This window comes from Nematostella vectensis, chromosome 11 (genome assembly GCF_932526225.1).
Source record: "Nematostella vectensis chromosome 11, jaNemVect1.1, whole genome shotgun sequence".
NCBI lineage: Eukaryota > Metazoa > Cnidaria > Anthozoa > Actiniaria > Edwardsiidae > Nematostella > Nematostella vectensis.
In genome coordinates, this window is record NC_064044.1 from 9,059,764 (window position 1) to 9,075,131 (window position 15,368).

The window sequence follows — 15,368 nt, forward strand, 5'->3', positions numbered from 1 at the left end:
CCGACTTTACATTCCTTGTATGCAGCTGACTTTACATTCCTTGTCTGCAGCCGACTTTACACTCCTTGTCTGCAGCTGACTTTACACTCCTTGTCTGCAGCTGACTTTACATTCCTTGACTGCAGCCGACTTTACACTTCATGTCTGCAGCCGACTTTACACTCCTTGTCTGCAGCCGACTTTACTCTCCTTGTCTGCAGCTGACTTTATACTTACACTGTACTTGTCTGTAGCCGACTTTACACATACTTGTCTACAGCCGACTTTACATTCCTTGTCTGCAGCCGACTTTACACTCCTTGTCTGCAGCCGACTTTACACTCCTTGTCTACAGCCGACTTTACACTCCTTGTCTGCAGTCGACTTTACATTCCTTGTCTGCAGCCGACTTTATACTCCTTGTGTGCAGCCGACTTTACACTCCTTGTCTGCAGCCGACTTTACACTCCTTGACTGCAGTCGACTTTACACTCCTTGACTGCAGTCGGCTTTACACATACTTGTCTACAGCCGACTTTACATTCCTTGTCTGCAGCCGACTTTACACTCCTTGTCTGCAGCTGACTTTATACTTACACTGTACTTGTCTGTAGTCGTCTTTACACATACTTGTCTACAGCCGACTTTACACTCCTTGTCTGCAGTCGACTTTACACTCCTTGTCTGCTGTCGACTTTACACTCCTTGTCTGCAGCCGACTTTACACTCCTTGTCTGCAGCCGACTTTACACTCCTTGTCTGCAGTCGACTTTACACTCCTTGTCTGCAGTCGACTTTACACTCCTTGTCTGCAGTCGACTTTACACATACTTGTCTACAGCCGACTTTACACATACTTGTCTACAGCCGACTTTACACTCCTTGCACGCAGCTTACTTTATACGTTCTTGTCTGCAGCTGACTTTACACGTTCTTGTATCTTATACAAATTACAATACACCAAAAACTGAAATTCAACTCTGGCAGAGTAGAATTCCAGTTTTTGGTGTATTGTATTCATTCTTCTGGTTCACGAACACAATTGGGCTTTTTGTATTTATTTATTTATACAAATTACAGATACAGTGAACGGACCTTGAATATTCAGCAAGCTACTTCTCAATAGCATTTTTATTTGTGTATGTACTGATACTCATGTTTCTTCAGGTCCGATTCCGAGGTCTCGCTGATACCATACGACTCCTAGGCTGCTACTCCTTGTCGACGCAGACCCTCCCTCCTAACACCGGTGACCACGCCCTTGATTACCGCCACTTGACGTCCAGCTCCTCCCACCCCCCTCTCACCCCGACTCCAAGCAGCGACTCGGTGCGGTCCTCAGTCATGGGGGAGGTGCTGGGTGACCCTGATTTGGATTCTTCGTCAGTGCTTTATGCTGCGAATGAGATGTTTAAGTGTCTGTTTGAGATGGCTACGGATTCGTTTGGGTTAAAGGTAGGAAAACAGCTTTCAACAGTGGCTATTATTTTGCTATTTTGCAGCGAATTATATGTTAAAGTGTCTGTTTGATGTAGCTATGGGTTCGTTTGGGTTAAAGGTAGGAAAACAGCTTTCACGCAGTGGCTATATTGCCCTAAGCTGGTAATGCAGTTTGGCATTACACCGGCTGTAATTTGCTCCTGTCTTTGTAGTTCAGCTCTTCTGTTCACATCTTCTTTGCTGGTAGTTCTATAAGCCATGCTTAGGGCTGGAAATCTCTCAATATTATCAGACTCGTGGATTAGAGGAACACAATGTCTCATTGTGCCTTAAAAGGCCAAGCCTTTGCCTCCTTTATGGTGGATTATTGAGTCAACTATAACCACGAAAAATTCGTTTTTTCTATAATTTGCGGTAACTTTGTGTTTTATTTCCAGGCAGGGAATTACGGCCCAACAGACCAAGTTAATGGCCTCGCAGTGCCTCATTACGGCTCGTCTATCTTGTCCATCTACCATGCGGGGGCGATCACTGCTGTGGTGGACCTACTACCAGCTGTGTGCCAAGACCCGAAAGATGACGACGATTCTGCTCCTTCTGAGGTACACAATTTTCTTTTGTTCTTTTTCTTCCAATGCAAATTTGTTGTTTTTGGCGGTTATTCAAGTAACTTTTATTTCGAATTCGTTAAGTCCAAAGATGGGAAAACTGTGATATGTATTTTGCCTTTTAATTTGTCTAGATAATTTATCCAACCGTCCGTTCAAACACTTTTAGTTGCTCGCGGCAAAATCAAGGCTTACAGTGATTGAAAATCAACCACTTTGCTATATTTCTCTATTCTCACTGGGGTTAGCCAAGATAATAGACGAATTATGATGCTTCTTCCTTCTAATGCAGGCGTGTATCTACGTTTTGCGATTCTTGTACCTCTTCGTATGTATATTGTATATCTTCTCTTAGTCACGGCGATGAATGCGCACAAGTTTGCAGTTGTTTCTCCCTCATTACTCCTCAGGCCCCGCTTTTTTCATATCTTAATCATAGACTTCAGGCATTGTCAGTGATTATCCAGGTGGAATATAAAACTATGTTTCATCCTCAGGGCCGTAGCAGGGGGTGGAGCCCCCAATATTTTCAGAAATTTATGAGGAAATGACCAGTAGGGGCGTGGCTGTGTCCCGCAATATTTTCTTAATGTTTATGTATTGTGCCCACCCTCTGATCATATGGCAGTCCGTCGTTCAGAACGCGTAGTTCCTTAATATTTCTTGTGTGTCTGCCTTCCAGGATGTCCTTGACCTTCAGCGCTTCTGGTTGGGCCGCTTGCAGAGCCTGCTGCGCTCAGAGCATAACCAGCAAGTCATGTGTCAGGCGGGTCTTCCTCAGCAGCTCCTGCAGCGGTGCGAGGCCGCCTTTGTGGACGAGAACCACCCTCTCAATCCTCCTCTGCAGAGGATGTTCGAGAGGCTGGCGTCTCAGGCACTAACACCAACAGTCCTAAGGTATACTGTGTTAATTCGAAACAAAGTATTGGTCTACCTTGTCTTGATCGAGAAATCCTGCTAGTAATTAACAAAGTCAAAGCAATGAATTGTAGATTTTATAGAAACCACACCCTTATGTTCTCATGTTAACACAATGCAAACATAAACATTTTTCTTAACTTTAGGGACTTTCTTCGCCTTGGCAACCCCCTTCTCTGCAAACCACTTGAGCCTCTGCCAGAGCAGGACTCATCGGACTCCAGTCACACCTCCAAGCAGCGATCACTAGAAGAGCTGGGGGCGTCAACAGAAGAGGGAGAATCTCCCAGTGCAGACCCCACTGACTCTGATACCACCGACTTCCGAAAACTCTCAGATGCCAGTCTTCGGAAACTATCGGATGCTGTGGCGAGGAAGGTGTCTGACGTGTCAGGGCGTAGCCGCGGGGACTCCAGGGTTGAGACTCTTGACTCGCAGAAGGGTAACATTAGCTTCAGGGATGTCATGATGAGCATGATGCAGCCAAGCTCGGAATCAGGGTCAAGCTCAGGAGAGTGCTCGGACAGCGAGAATGAGCCAGGGTTTGAAATCGTTGCGGATGAAACTCCAGTTTCTGAAGATAATCCAGCATCAGAGGACGGGGAGACGTCCAAGGAGTCGATTAGCGAGGATGCGCCTGCTGAGGTGGGAACACAGCCCAAGGATGTGAAACTGGAGGAACTAAACGAAGATGGAGAAATTTTACCCACACCACCGCCTAGACATAAGAGGCGTAAACCTCTCCCTAGGAATGATGCATTTGAGCCTGCGGAGCTTTACGGTGGTATGGTTGCATCGTGCTTCTCCCAGGAGGCAGCTCCCACTACCGTTGTGGACGGGGTGGATATCGATACCGTGGGGGATTCTGAGCAGGAAGTGTCTAGTATAGACCAAGGTGATGACATGGTGATTGTAGATGTTACTAGCGATGTCGCAGCTGGGAAGTCTAATACTGAGGATGAGGAAGAGTCGGAAAATCAGGAACTAGACTCAACAAGGACTTCGGGATTGTTGGAGAGTTTGACAGACAATGATTATGATGCGGATTCAGTCAGAGAAAATACTCTTTCACCAAGGAGGTCCTCCCAGGGAAGCATTGCTTCCAGCAACTCGGCAGATATGGATGCAGAGGAAAGACGTGATGCCTATCAGAAAGCCACGGAAATGAGCGTAGAAGACATTGTTCACAGCATGCATATCGCTCAAGATGACGAGGATACCGAGTACAGCGAGACCAGTACGGAAATCAACCCAGACACAAACACCGAAATGAGCGCACCACTTACAAGGAACGCCGAGGGGGAGGGGGTGGAGGAGGAGGATGGGGAGGAGGATCCCCCAGCAGTCCCGCCCCCACAACCGGTACCCCTCACACGTGTCAAGTGTCTGGTTTCCATGACAACTCCCCGTGATGCTCGTGCACATGGGGTGTCCTATTCACCCGCATTTGTGGAGTTTGACATGAGTAAGGATGGGTTCGGCTGTTTGTTCCTGCCTGCCATAGCGCCTCAGGCTTTAGGTAAGAACTATATTTCAATGTTTTTCCCTCTCCAGTATTAAGCTTATTTGAACATTAAAGATTACCATTACCATATCTTTGCCATTTTACACCCCAAAGAATACCGAGTCACATCCCCTTCGGTTAATCGAGATCAATGAGATTTTCAAGTATAATCTGGTTGATGATGGTTGTGATAACGATAGATGTAAAGCTGATAGCAATACGTGTTTGTTGTAGCGAGTCCCTCCGTCAGTACAGTTGTTGGGACTCCTGTGGCTGTAGTTGGCTCTGTGCCTGGTGTTGGGACTGGAGAGAGGGTTTTCCCCCCACAAGCAGGATTGACGTTTGCCACGTGGATCTGCATTGATAGGTGAGTTATGAGGGTCGAGAATAGAGCGTTAGGGTACACCAGAGCAATTCGCGTTGAACAGGCAGCCCAAGGCTACTATTAGTGGTTCTATTAGTACTGTATTGGAAAAATGTATATTGGAGAAAATAATTTTATCGCGAAAAACAAAACTTTATTCAATGGCAAGTCGATGGATTTGAATAATGATACGCTGACCTAACAATTTCGCTGGCTAATTGACGGTCATAGCACTAACAAGCTGTTTAAGAAGCGGGAAGATACAAAATACACTTACTCAAGATAGGCCCCAAAATCGTGTGAGGAAATCTGGCTTTATGAGTTTTCCCTACATTATGGAATTACGAATCCCAGTCTGACTTGCTCATCAAACCTGTTTTTCAGGTATAGCAGGGTGACAGATGACCCCCACCCGGTACGTCTGCTGACTGTAGCGCGGCAGTTCCGCACATCTGAAGGGAAGAGTCAGGCCTCTCCGTGTCTTAGCGTCACCATCTCTGCCAAAGACAAGATGCTTGTGGTATGTCACGTGTTCACAACTGTGGTCGGTCATTGGTTGAAACTAGCTAGTACCCTTGAACACGTGATCACAACTGTGGTCGCTTATTGGTGGAATGCTTGTACCCTTGAACACTTGATCACAACTGTGGTCTCTTTTTGGTCGAATGCTAGTACCCTAGAACACGTGATCACAACTTTTGTCGCTTATTGGTCGAGTGCTAGTACCCTAGAACACATGATCACAACTGTGGTCGCTTATTGGTCGAATGCTAGTAGCCTAGAACACGTGATCACAACTGTGGTCGCTTATTGGTCGAGTGCTAGTACCCTAGAACATATGATCACAACTGTGGTCGCTTATTGGTCGAATGCTAGTACCCTAGAACACGTGATCACAACTGTGGTCGCTTACTGGTCGAGAGCTAGTACCCTAGAACACGTGATCACAACTGTGGTCGCTTATTGGTCGAATGCTAGTACCCTAGAACACGTGATCACAACTGTGGTCGCTTATTGGTCGAATGCTAGTACCATAGAACACGTGATCACAACTGTGGTCGCTTATTGGTCGAATGCTACTACCCTAGAACACGTGATCAGAACTGAGGTCGCTCATGTGTAAAGAGCTAGTGCCCTTGAATGAAAGCTGGGACCAAAGGTTTTGTAACAGAGGCATTCATACGAATGCAGTTCTTTACGTAATACTGTAAAACTTTTGTTGTAAATCTCATTCTTAATTCTTAACATTGAAATCCATTTTCTTTTAAATGGAATTTTATATGCCAAGCTCAGCATCAATTACAATTCTTAAGTCAGCAAGTATTTTGAATGTGTGCTTTTTGAAATGCATGTAGAATTTTGTCAGTCTGATTTAAAAAAAAAAAAATACGATTTATATGAATTTCCCAAGCAGTTCGTAACTCAGAATAAGTCTTTCCTGGAAAGAAAAAAAAATGAAGACTTTATGAAAATTCGGACTCACAGCGAACCTATTAGAGAAAGCCGATCAACCACTCCCTTATTATTGTTTACAAGTGAAATTCTATAGGTTTATTTGAAAGAAGCTTCAAATAGCCTCCCACGATTGAAGTTTAATATTACCGATATTTGGTTATAAGTATCTCAGTCACTTGTTTGAATTAGCCGATGGAAATGGATTCTTGTGTGGCAGCTAAAATGGTGGCGTAATTGACATTATTTTTATTTTCTGAACAAATTTGGGTTTTCATAAGAACATTACGTGAAAGCAACAAAATGTAATTCTGAAGTCACGTTTGTGTTGTTATTCAGATCTGCACTGATGACACAGCTAGCGATGACATGGATGGTGACGCAGACCACCCCCGACGGGAACGTGAGCATACAGAGGCACGGTTCCTTAGCGACCTATTACTGGAGGAGGGCCGTTGGCACCATATGGTACTGGTGCTCAACAAGGCGCTCATAAGAAACAGTACAGCTACTCTGTTCGTGGACGGACAACATGTGGCAACCAACAAGGTGATTATAGGTTGTCACAAAACTAAAACTTTACATCAGACACACACATGCGCCTTTAAAAAAGCTTACTCTAAGCCCCGAAAATGACTTTTAACTGTTTATCAGTATAGTCGAAGTGCATTCATGGCGGTCTGCCTTCACATACCCCCTTAATTGCACTTTGACAGAACTGTTATCTGTTATGGCATAAAGAAATTTCAAGACAACCTGTAGAAAAACTAGATGTTCTGCATAGGCATGGTGTAGTGTAGGTGTGATGTAATTGCACGAAATACTCTGTGTTAAAAAGGCGTTCAACATACCTTTTCAACCTTGTGCTGATTTATACCTTGTAATCTGTAAGTATGCCTTTCATTCCACCCCCTTAATTTCATTCTAGCAGATCTGTTTATTTGTGTAGTTGAAGTACATCCAGGGGGGTCTGCCTTCACAAGAAAATGCCAGCACTGTGGTCTCCTCCTACTTGTTTGGGTACATCGGTACACCACCTAGCAAAAGGCGCTGCTCACGGTTGCTATGGAGACTAGGCCCTGCACACCTCATTGAAGAGCCCCTCACTGCAAGGACCGCCATGAAAATGTTCCTCCTGGGCCCTAATTACGTGGGTAGCTTCCAGTCACCTTGTCTAGAGGGCGACTCTGTGGTAAGTAAACAACAACAAAAAAATGAATGATGACCGATCCTCGAAGTACAGCAGTATAGCTGTTGAAATAGAAAATAAGAAGTTTAGGATTTTAGCGGCAAAATAACAGCAACAATAAGCATTTTATTCAGCGCTTGCGAAAAAAGTAAGAATTTGTTTTCAGAAACGATTTTGTTTCATCTGGAGATTTAATTTTTTCCTCGTTCTCTGGTGTGACGGGCGCACATGACTTCTTAGCGCAAGTTCCCCATTGACCAATATTTAAAATTTAGAAAGAGCCCTGATTTCAAAGTGGTTTTCCTTCTTTTTAAAAAACCAACAATCAAAGCTGTGTTTCGTGGTCAGACATGAGTCGTTTGGTGGCTGCCTGAGGCGCCCTATGCCTTGACCTGATCACCTTGAATCTTATTAATTTCTTCCCACAGTATGCTCTGGAAAATGCGGACCCACTCGTCTCTGAAGACAAGGTCATGTTTGGTGTCCATGCGCATGCGCAATCAGTCCTTACCATGGCCAAGATGCGCAAGCACTTCCGCCGGCCAGACACGCGTGCTATCAGCAGAGAGGTAAGAGGCAGAAGCGACTTTATTTATTCCCTTGCTGAACATGTAAGACCTGTAGGAGAGTTTTAGATGTCAAGTGAGCCATCATTGCCATCCAGAGGCTGAAAGTCTGCGTTAAATCCCCCCCCCCCCCCCTTAGTTTAAAAGAAAAGAAAGCGGTGTCTATTCCGCCTTCTCTTTGCTGGGATTCATTTAAGAGCCTCTGGTTTTTAAATTAGCCATCATGGATAACTTCCCTGACTTAAGATGGAGGCAAAATTTTACCTTATTTCTTTCTAATCACTAAACATTAGGCTAGTGTGATTATTGGGGTTTTTCTAGAAATGGCGGCGAGACTCACCTCAATGGTTTGTGCGTAGAATTCAGATGATTAAAGTCCACGGAGCTTTGAAATGAATACAATCTCCGCTCCAAAAGTGGTTGTAAAGTTTGCCACCGTACAATGAATCAAATGTGAGGTATAACACAACCTTTTTTCACTCACCCCCTGTGGAATTATTGACAAAACGTTATCATTCTCTAGCTCGGCCTGTCGACCACCGAGAACACCACGCCCGTGCGCCTCATCCACAACACCGCCGCACACCTCTTGGGGCCCTCCCGCACGATAGGCGCTGTCATTATCGGATGCTCCGGGGTACGCTCCTTCTGCCCCAGCCCCGTGACCAAGCTTATGGAGTGCATAGGGGGTGTGTCGTGTCTACTGGGACTCATCGCCATGGCGAAGGACGTGGATGTACTGTACGCATCTGTCAAGGCGCTGAGCTGTGTTCTAAGGAGTAACCCGGCGGCGAGGAGAGACATGGAGAGAACGAGAGGTTACCAGGTAAGAGGAGAATCATGACCATAATGCAACTGTGACGACAATCGCGATCATGAAGACTACCACCCTGACGATGACTGCGACCGTGACGACAACCGTGATCGTGACGACTTCGAACCTTACGATACCCGCGAACGTGCAGACAATCGTGACGATGACCGCTACCGTGACGACAACCGCGATCGTGACGACTGCGACCCTGACGATATCGCAACCGTGAAGACAACCGTGACGATGACAGCAACCGTGACGACAACCGTGATCGTGACGACTTCGAACTTTACCATACCCGCGGGCGTGCAGACAACCGGGAGGATGACTGCGACCGTGACGACAACCGTGATCGTGACGACTGCGACCCCGACGATATCGCAACCGTGAAGACAACCGTCACGATGACCGCGATCGTGACGACAACCGCGATCGTGATGACTGCGACCCTGACGATGATCGCAACCGTATCTTGGAAATGATATTTCACATTTCTCTTTAGATTTTAAGTTTCCCCAATTGTAAAAAAACACTTTTTGGACACACATAGCGATTTATTAAACTACTTGGGACTGATATTTCACATTTCTCTTTCCAGATTCTAGCGTTCCTCCTTCGCAAGAAGCAATACTTGCTGAACACTCACATCCTCCACCTGACCTTTGCATTGGTTGGTACGGTGGACAGCGACCGCGAGTCTTCTATCATCCCCAACAGAATCGCCTTCAGGGATCTGCTCTGTGACCTTGAGGTACGTTCTTAATGTGTGACGCGCGCTACCGTGCTCAACCCTTAGGGATCTCGAAAAGTTAATCCAAGAATTCAAAATCCAAAATTATGAGTAGGTTTGACATGATGTCCCGGCTCGATATAACAATGTCATTTTCTTCCCCCATCATATTGATATATTAAAGTAGTGGTTTATGACATCTCGCCTTACTTTGTCTGATTTGCATGATGACCCGGCTCGATATACTGTAACGATACTATTCTCTGTTCCTGCTAAATTAATTTATTTTTTCTGGCGTAATATTGTTCAGGATTTTTGTCCTGGATTATGACATCTGGCGTAATATTGTACAGGATTTTTGTCCTGGGTTATGACATCTGGCGTAATATTGTTCAGGATTCTTGTCCTGGGTTATAACATCTGGCGTAATATTGTTCAGGATTCTTGTCCTGGGTTATAACATCTGGCGTAATATTGTTCAGGATTCTTGTCCTGGATTATGACATCGGGCGTAATATTGTTCAGGGTTTTTGTCCTGGGTTATGACATCTGGCGTAATATTGTTCAGGGTTTTTGTCCTGGATCATGACATCTGGCGTAATATTGTTCAGGGTTTTTGTCCTGGGTTATGACTTCTGGCGTAATATTGTTCAGGGTTTTTGTCCTGGGTTATGACATCTGGCGTAATATTGTTCAGGGTTTTTGTCATGGGTTATGACATCTGGCGTAATATTGTTCAGGATTCTTGTCCTGGGTTATAACATCTGGCGTAATATTGTTCAGGATTCTTGTCCTGGATTATGACGTCTGGCGTAATATTGTTCAGGGTTTTTGTCCTGGGTTATGACATCTGGCGTAATATTGTTCAGGTTTGGCATGACGCCCCGGCTGACCTTGAGCGTTCCCTCTACTCGCACTTCCTTGAGCTTCTCGGACCAGGAAAGTAAGTCAATTATATCTCGTCTGCTTCTTGGATGATCAACTTTTACCTTCTCCTAACAAATTGAATTACCAAACTATTAATTACGAGAATTTGTTTCCTTTTTTTATCGCAGCTAGTTCTGATCGAGCATATCATTTACTTTTAATGTTAAAGAGCATGTTTTTTTTAATGAACTTCCCCTTGAAATTTTCTCCTTTAGTGAGTCCCAGGACAACGCTGATCTCATGCACCGTTTAGGACTGGTACCCAAGCTCCTTTTCGCCCTCCAAGATGATAGCGTCACAGATGCGACCGCGCACACTATAGCCAGCGTGCTTTCCGTGTTACTTAGTAACGTCAATGAGACAAAGAACCTCTTGCGGTTCGGCCAATTCCTTGCCTCCACCCTACCCCCCCTCCACGTCAACGAGAATAACGTCATAATTGACGGCGCAAAACCTAGTGACGAGGAGGATGAGTCGGATGGTAGTTTGGACGGACCCTCCCCCCGACGAATCAGCCTAAGGAATGTGCTGCTTGAGCTTGTACTATGCCTTGTGTACGGCGAAGGGGGATCACTAGACCACAGGTATACCGAGACGTGCAATTTTTATTATGCTATAGGCCGTTTTGTTTTGTCAATGTGATTTGCACGCAAACACGAGACTTTGTCCTTACGAAGTATATACCTGGTAGCGATATGCAGGTAGTTTTATTTTTCCTTCCATCATAAAATGGCCTGTACTCAGGCTAACGTGTACTTTTTTCCTCGTTTTAATGTAGACATCCTTGAAATGCGTTAATTTGGTTATTTAAAAGTCACGAAGCAAACTCCCTAGAAGAATAAAACAAGATTGTCACGCAATTCGAATCAAGAGATTGTTAACATCGTCCCCCCGAAAATGTGCCCATTAGCGACCCTAATTCCTGTTTGTTTCAAGGTTCGCGGACGCCCTCCAGGAAACGCTTGGCTTTGACTGGCTCATGCTTTTCCTGCAACCCCACCTGCACAACAGCACAGTGGTCCGCGCCACGCGCATCCTGGTTACCCTTCTGGGCAGTGGCCCCGCCCTGGAGAGATTCAGAGAGGGGGCGTTCAACGGGGGATGGCTCGCAGGCACGGATATCATGCTTATGAAGACCACTTACCAAGTAGCTGGTAAGAAAAAGGCCTAGGCTACAGGATCAAATGTATTGATTCATTCAGACTTCTTAGATATTAAAGAGTGTCAATCAACCACTCCTTTGCTATTGTTGCTTTGCCCTGTTTATTTGATTTTGCGAATTTTTCGAGATTTGCAAAATTTGGGAAATCAAAACGATGTCTAGTATGTTATGTTGCGTCGTAAAAATTGTTGTCTTTTTTAAAGTACCTGGTGTCTTTTTTTCCCAGGGTTCAATGTGGGGGCCGTGTCTGACGGAAATGAGAAGTACGAAATCTGCAAAGAGATCAGCAACATTCCAGGCTTCCTCGTGTTATGCAACTTGCTACCTCGTCACGTGGATATCCCAGAGATTTACCACCTGTTGATAGCCCTGCTGCTTGGTCACCCTGTGTCTGGTAAGTCACACTTGATCACTTGGTTACCCTGTGTCTGGTAAGTTACACTTGATCACTTGGTTACCCTGTGTCTGGTAAGTCACACTTGATCACTTGGTTACCCTGTGTCTGGTAAGTTACACTTGATCACTTGGTTACCCTGTGTCTGGTAAGTTACACTTGATCACTTGTTTACTTTGTGTCTGGTAAGTTACACTTGATCACTTGGTTACCCTGTGTCAAAGTCACACCTGATCACTTGGTTACCCTATGTCTTGTAAGTTACACTTGATCACTTGGTTACACATCAGCTCCAGGATGGCCCATTCTTAATATGTATAGGATTTTAAACGTGGAGCGCTTAGAACATGTTTGGTATTGTATAAGCGCATTTCATTGTGAGTTTTAGTGCAGCAGTCTGCCCCCTTTTAAGTAGCTACATGAAAGCATTTACGGGCCTATTTTTTAGTAACCCAACTGGCATCAATGCAGCAATAAGCCCTTGACTCATGTCCTGCTGTCTGTCCTTTAGAAGTGTACGCGGGTGCGCAGTTCGACTGGCACAATTTGTACTCCGTGTTCTGGTCCAGTTCGTGTGCGGGCGTGAAGACCACGCCCCCTAGCCCACGTGACCCGGCAAAGTACACCATCTACTGCTCAGAGGCGGCGTCTGTCCTTCTGTCCATGGCGAAGGCTATGGTCAATGAGGTGAGATGCTCTCACTAGTATCAGGGGTAAAAAGAGCAGATTCTGGATTTCTCGAAGAGGTTGGAAAAGGGTGCCCCATCCCAAAGGGAGAAATGGAATCACAATTTAATACATAGCGGGAGGTGTAGCTTGAGAGCCACCGTTTCTCATTGGTGTTTGAACCTTCCGTATCAGGATTTTGGATCTGTGAATTCTTCTTCCCTTCACTCATCCTGCTTTATTTCCCTCTATTGAGTGACTTGAAAAATCAAGGGACAAGGAAATGCTAGCCTACCGTCATGACCGAAAAAGCAAGCGCGCTTTTCTCAAATTAACCTTTACGGGACCTGTCGTAGGCTTGGGAAGACACTGAAGAGGGATCTTGGCTCCGGGAGTATCCAGTGACCCTGATCCAGTTTCTGCTTTTCCTGTACAACAATGTGCAGCAGTTTGGCGCCATCTGCACAGGTCACGAATTCCTGGAAAGTCTAGTGGCTGTGTTATTTCCTAAGCGAAGAAGGCAGCTGCGCAGTCGCAAAGAGGTTAGACCTTTTATGGTTAATATGCTGTATCGATTTGTAATTAATGATAATCTCTTCTTGGTGTGTTGTTTTTTATATAGTGCTCATCTGACACCTCACAGCTCTGATATTTCTGAAATCCCTTCTTGGCATGTTGTACTTTGTATAGTCCAGACCTAACCGCTGTGACATCCCTCCTTGACATGTTGTACTTTGTATAGTCCAGACCTAACCGCTGTGACATCCATCCTTGACATGTTGTACTTTGTATAGTTCACACCTCGCCGCTATGATATCCCTCCTTGACATGTTGTACTTTGTATAGTCCAGACCTAACCGCTGTGACATCCATCCTTGACATGTTGTACTTTGTATAGTTCACACCTCGCCGCTATGATATCCCTCCTTGACATGTTGTACTTTGTATAGTCCAGACCCAACCGCTGTGACATCCATCCTTGACATGTTGTACTTTGTATAGTTCACACCTCGCCGCTATGATATCCCTTCTTGACATGTTGTACTTTGTATAGTTCACACCTCGCCGCTATGATATCCCTCCTTGACATGTTGTACTTTGTATAGTCCAGACCTAACCGCTGTGACATCCATCCTTGACATGTTGTACTTTGTATAGTTCACACCTCGCCGCTATGATATCCCTCCTTGACATGTTGTACTTTGTATAGTCCAGACCCAACCGCTGTGACATCCATCCTTGACATGTTGTACTTTGTATAGTTCACACCTCGCCGCTATGATATCCCTTCTTGACATGTTGTACTTTGTATAGTCCAGACCTAACCGCTGTGACATCCCTCCTTGACATGTTGTACTTTGTATAGTTCACACCTCGCCGCTATGATATCCCTTCTTGTACTTTGTGTAGTCCACATCTGACAGCGATAAGGAAGACAAAGAGGATGAGTCTTCCGCTGGGGTACCTGTGGCGGACAACACTCTTCTCATCACCCATTTGGCGTACGAGTGCATCTTTGACTTCCTGCGAGTCGTCATGACGGATGGCCTCACTTGCACGCCTGCCAGCAAGGGGCAGGCCGTCATCGATAATGTCCTCGAGGTAGGTGGCAACCTCGAGCGACCTCTGGGTTTTCTGGGTAATTTTCAATATGGCATCAAGTAGACTTCTGCTGTACTCCATATTGGAAAAACCGAGAAGGCTCTAGCAGCACTCGGACATTTAAGACCGATCAAGATTAGTTACGTCAACGCGTTGACAATCGCAGTTCCACATATAGCGAGTTGATAACTATACGTTTAGACGGTCAACCAGTTTCTTTTAAAATATCAGTCCTCTTCTTTTTTTTTTTTCTAGTCAAATGTATAATCAAAAGAGAAGTTATTATCGCTCCCACCGCCGCCAGTGCTTTATTAGGGACCTTAAGCAACGACGACGGCAACGTGGACGACGACGGCAAAAAAAAAAAAAACAATGGGATTTGATTCAGAATTCAATAGCAGCACGTGAAAATGCATTCTATCTGATACATTTCAGCCGTTTTCCATTAAACCACGACGTGAAAACTCCTACTTTCACGGTCAATTGAGGACGCGGACGTTTGCCGTGTAAACTCCTATGACCACATTTCCTACTGTAGAAATAATGTGCTTAGTTTATTTTTATCTATCTCTGACTATAATGTTTCGCTAATTCCATTGCAATTAAATTATAATTGATTGCAAAGCGCGAACACATCATTTTCGATCTCGTTGTCCTAGCCGTTGCCGTCGTTCTTGCTTAAGGTCCCTATTATCAGGGAGAGGAGCGATTTTCGTTATTTCCATCTGTATTGTAAATACTTCCGCTCGTTCTACTGTGAGAATTGCAAACTAACATGCGTTGGGCTTGCGTCCCAGTGAAAACCTATCTTTACCCTGATAAAAATACCTGTATAATCGGCCACTCTTTCACTTTGTGACGTAGGCGTACCCCTCCACGTGTAGCCAGCCCCAGCAAGCTGAGTACCAGTCACGTGTTCTCAAGGCGCAGATGGACTACCTGTTAGGCGGAAACCTGCTAACCAACCCTACTGCCGGCGCGGGAAATCATTCCAAGATTGTTGCTAACGTGTTCGCTTTTGCTTCAAAATTGGTGGATAAATTGTGGCTTGGT

General features: G+C 45.1%; 1 protein-coding gene across 2 annotated transcripts in view; it reads left to right on the forward strand.

Moving 5' to 3' along the window:
• The window catches only part of LOC116615631 (WD repeat and FYVE domain-containing protein 3-like), an 83,674-nt gene that overhangs the window by 13,272 nt on the left and 55,034 nt on the right, over nt 1-15,368 (forward strand). For both annotated transcript variants that reach the window (XR_007314089.1, XM_048733983.1), the window contains exons 9-27: nt 1,147-1,434; nt 1,857-2,021; nt 2,710-2,924; nt 3,092-4,464; nt 4,684-4,816; nt 5,198-5,333; nt 6,605-6,814; nt 7,215-7,457; nt 7,883-8,023; nt 8,544-8,846; nt 9,433-9,585; nt 10,434-10,507; nt 10,707-11,075; nt 11,428-11,645; nt 11,880-12,047; nt 12,559-12,734; nt 13,070-13,255; nt 14,124-14,315; nt 15,180-15,366. Coding sequence is in view for 1 of the 2 variants with exons in the window: in XM_048733983.1 (XP_048589940.1) it covers nt 1,147-1,434; nt 1,857-2,021; nt 2,710-2,924; nt 3,092-4,464; nt 4,684-4,816; nt 5,198-5,333; nt 6,605-6,814; nt 7,215-7,457; nt 7,883-8,023; nt 8,544-8,846; nt 9,433-9,585; nt 10,434-10,507; nt 10,707-11,075; nt 11,428-11,645; nt 11,880-12,047; nt 12,559-12,734; nt 13,070-13,255; nt 14,124-14,315; nt 15,180-15,366 (4,930 nt within the window). In the remaining variant the exon portion in view is untranslated. The remainder of the gene's footprint in view (nt 1-1,146; nt 1,435-1,856; nt 2,022-2,709; nt 2,925-3,091; nt 4,465-4,683; nt 4,817-5,197; nt 5,334-6,604; nt 6,815-7,214; nt 7,458-7,882; nt 8,024-8,543; nt 8,847-9,432; nt 9,586-10,433; nt 10,508-10,706; nt 11,076-11,427; nt 11,646-11,879; nt 12,048-12,558; nt 12,735-13,069; nt 13,256-14,123; nt 14,316-15,179; nt 15,367-15,368) is intronic.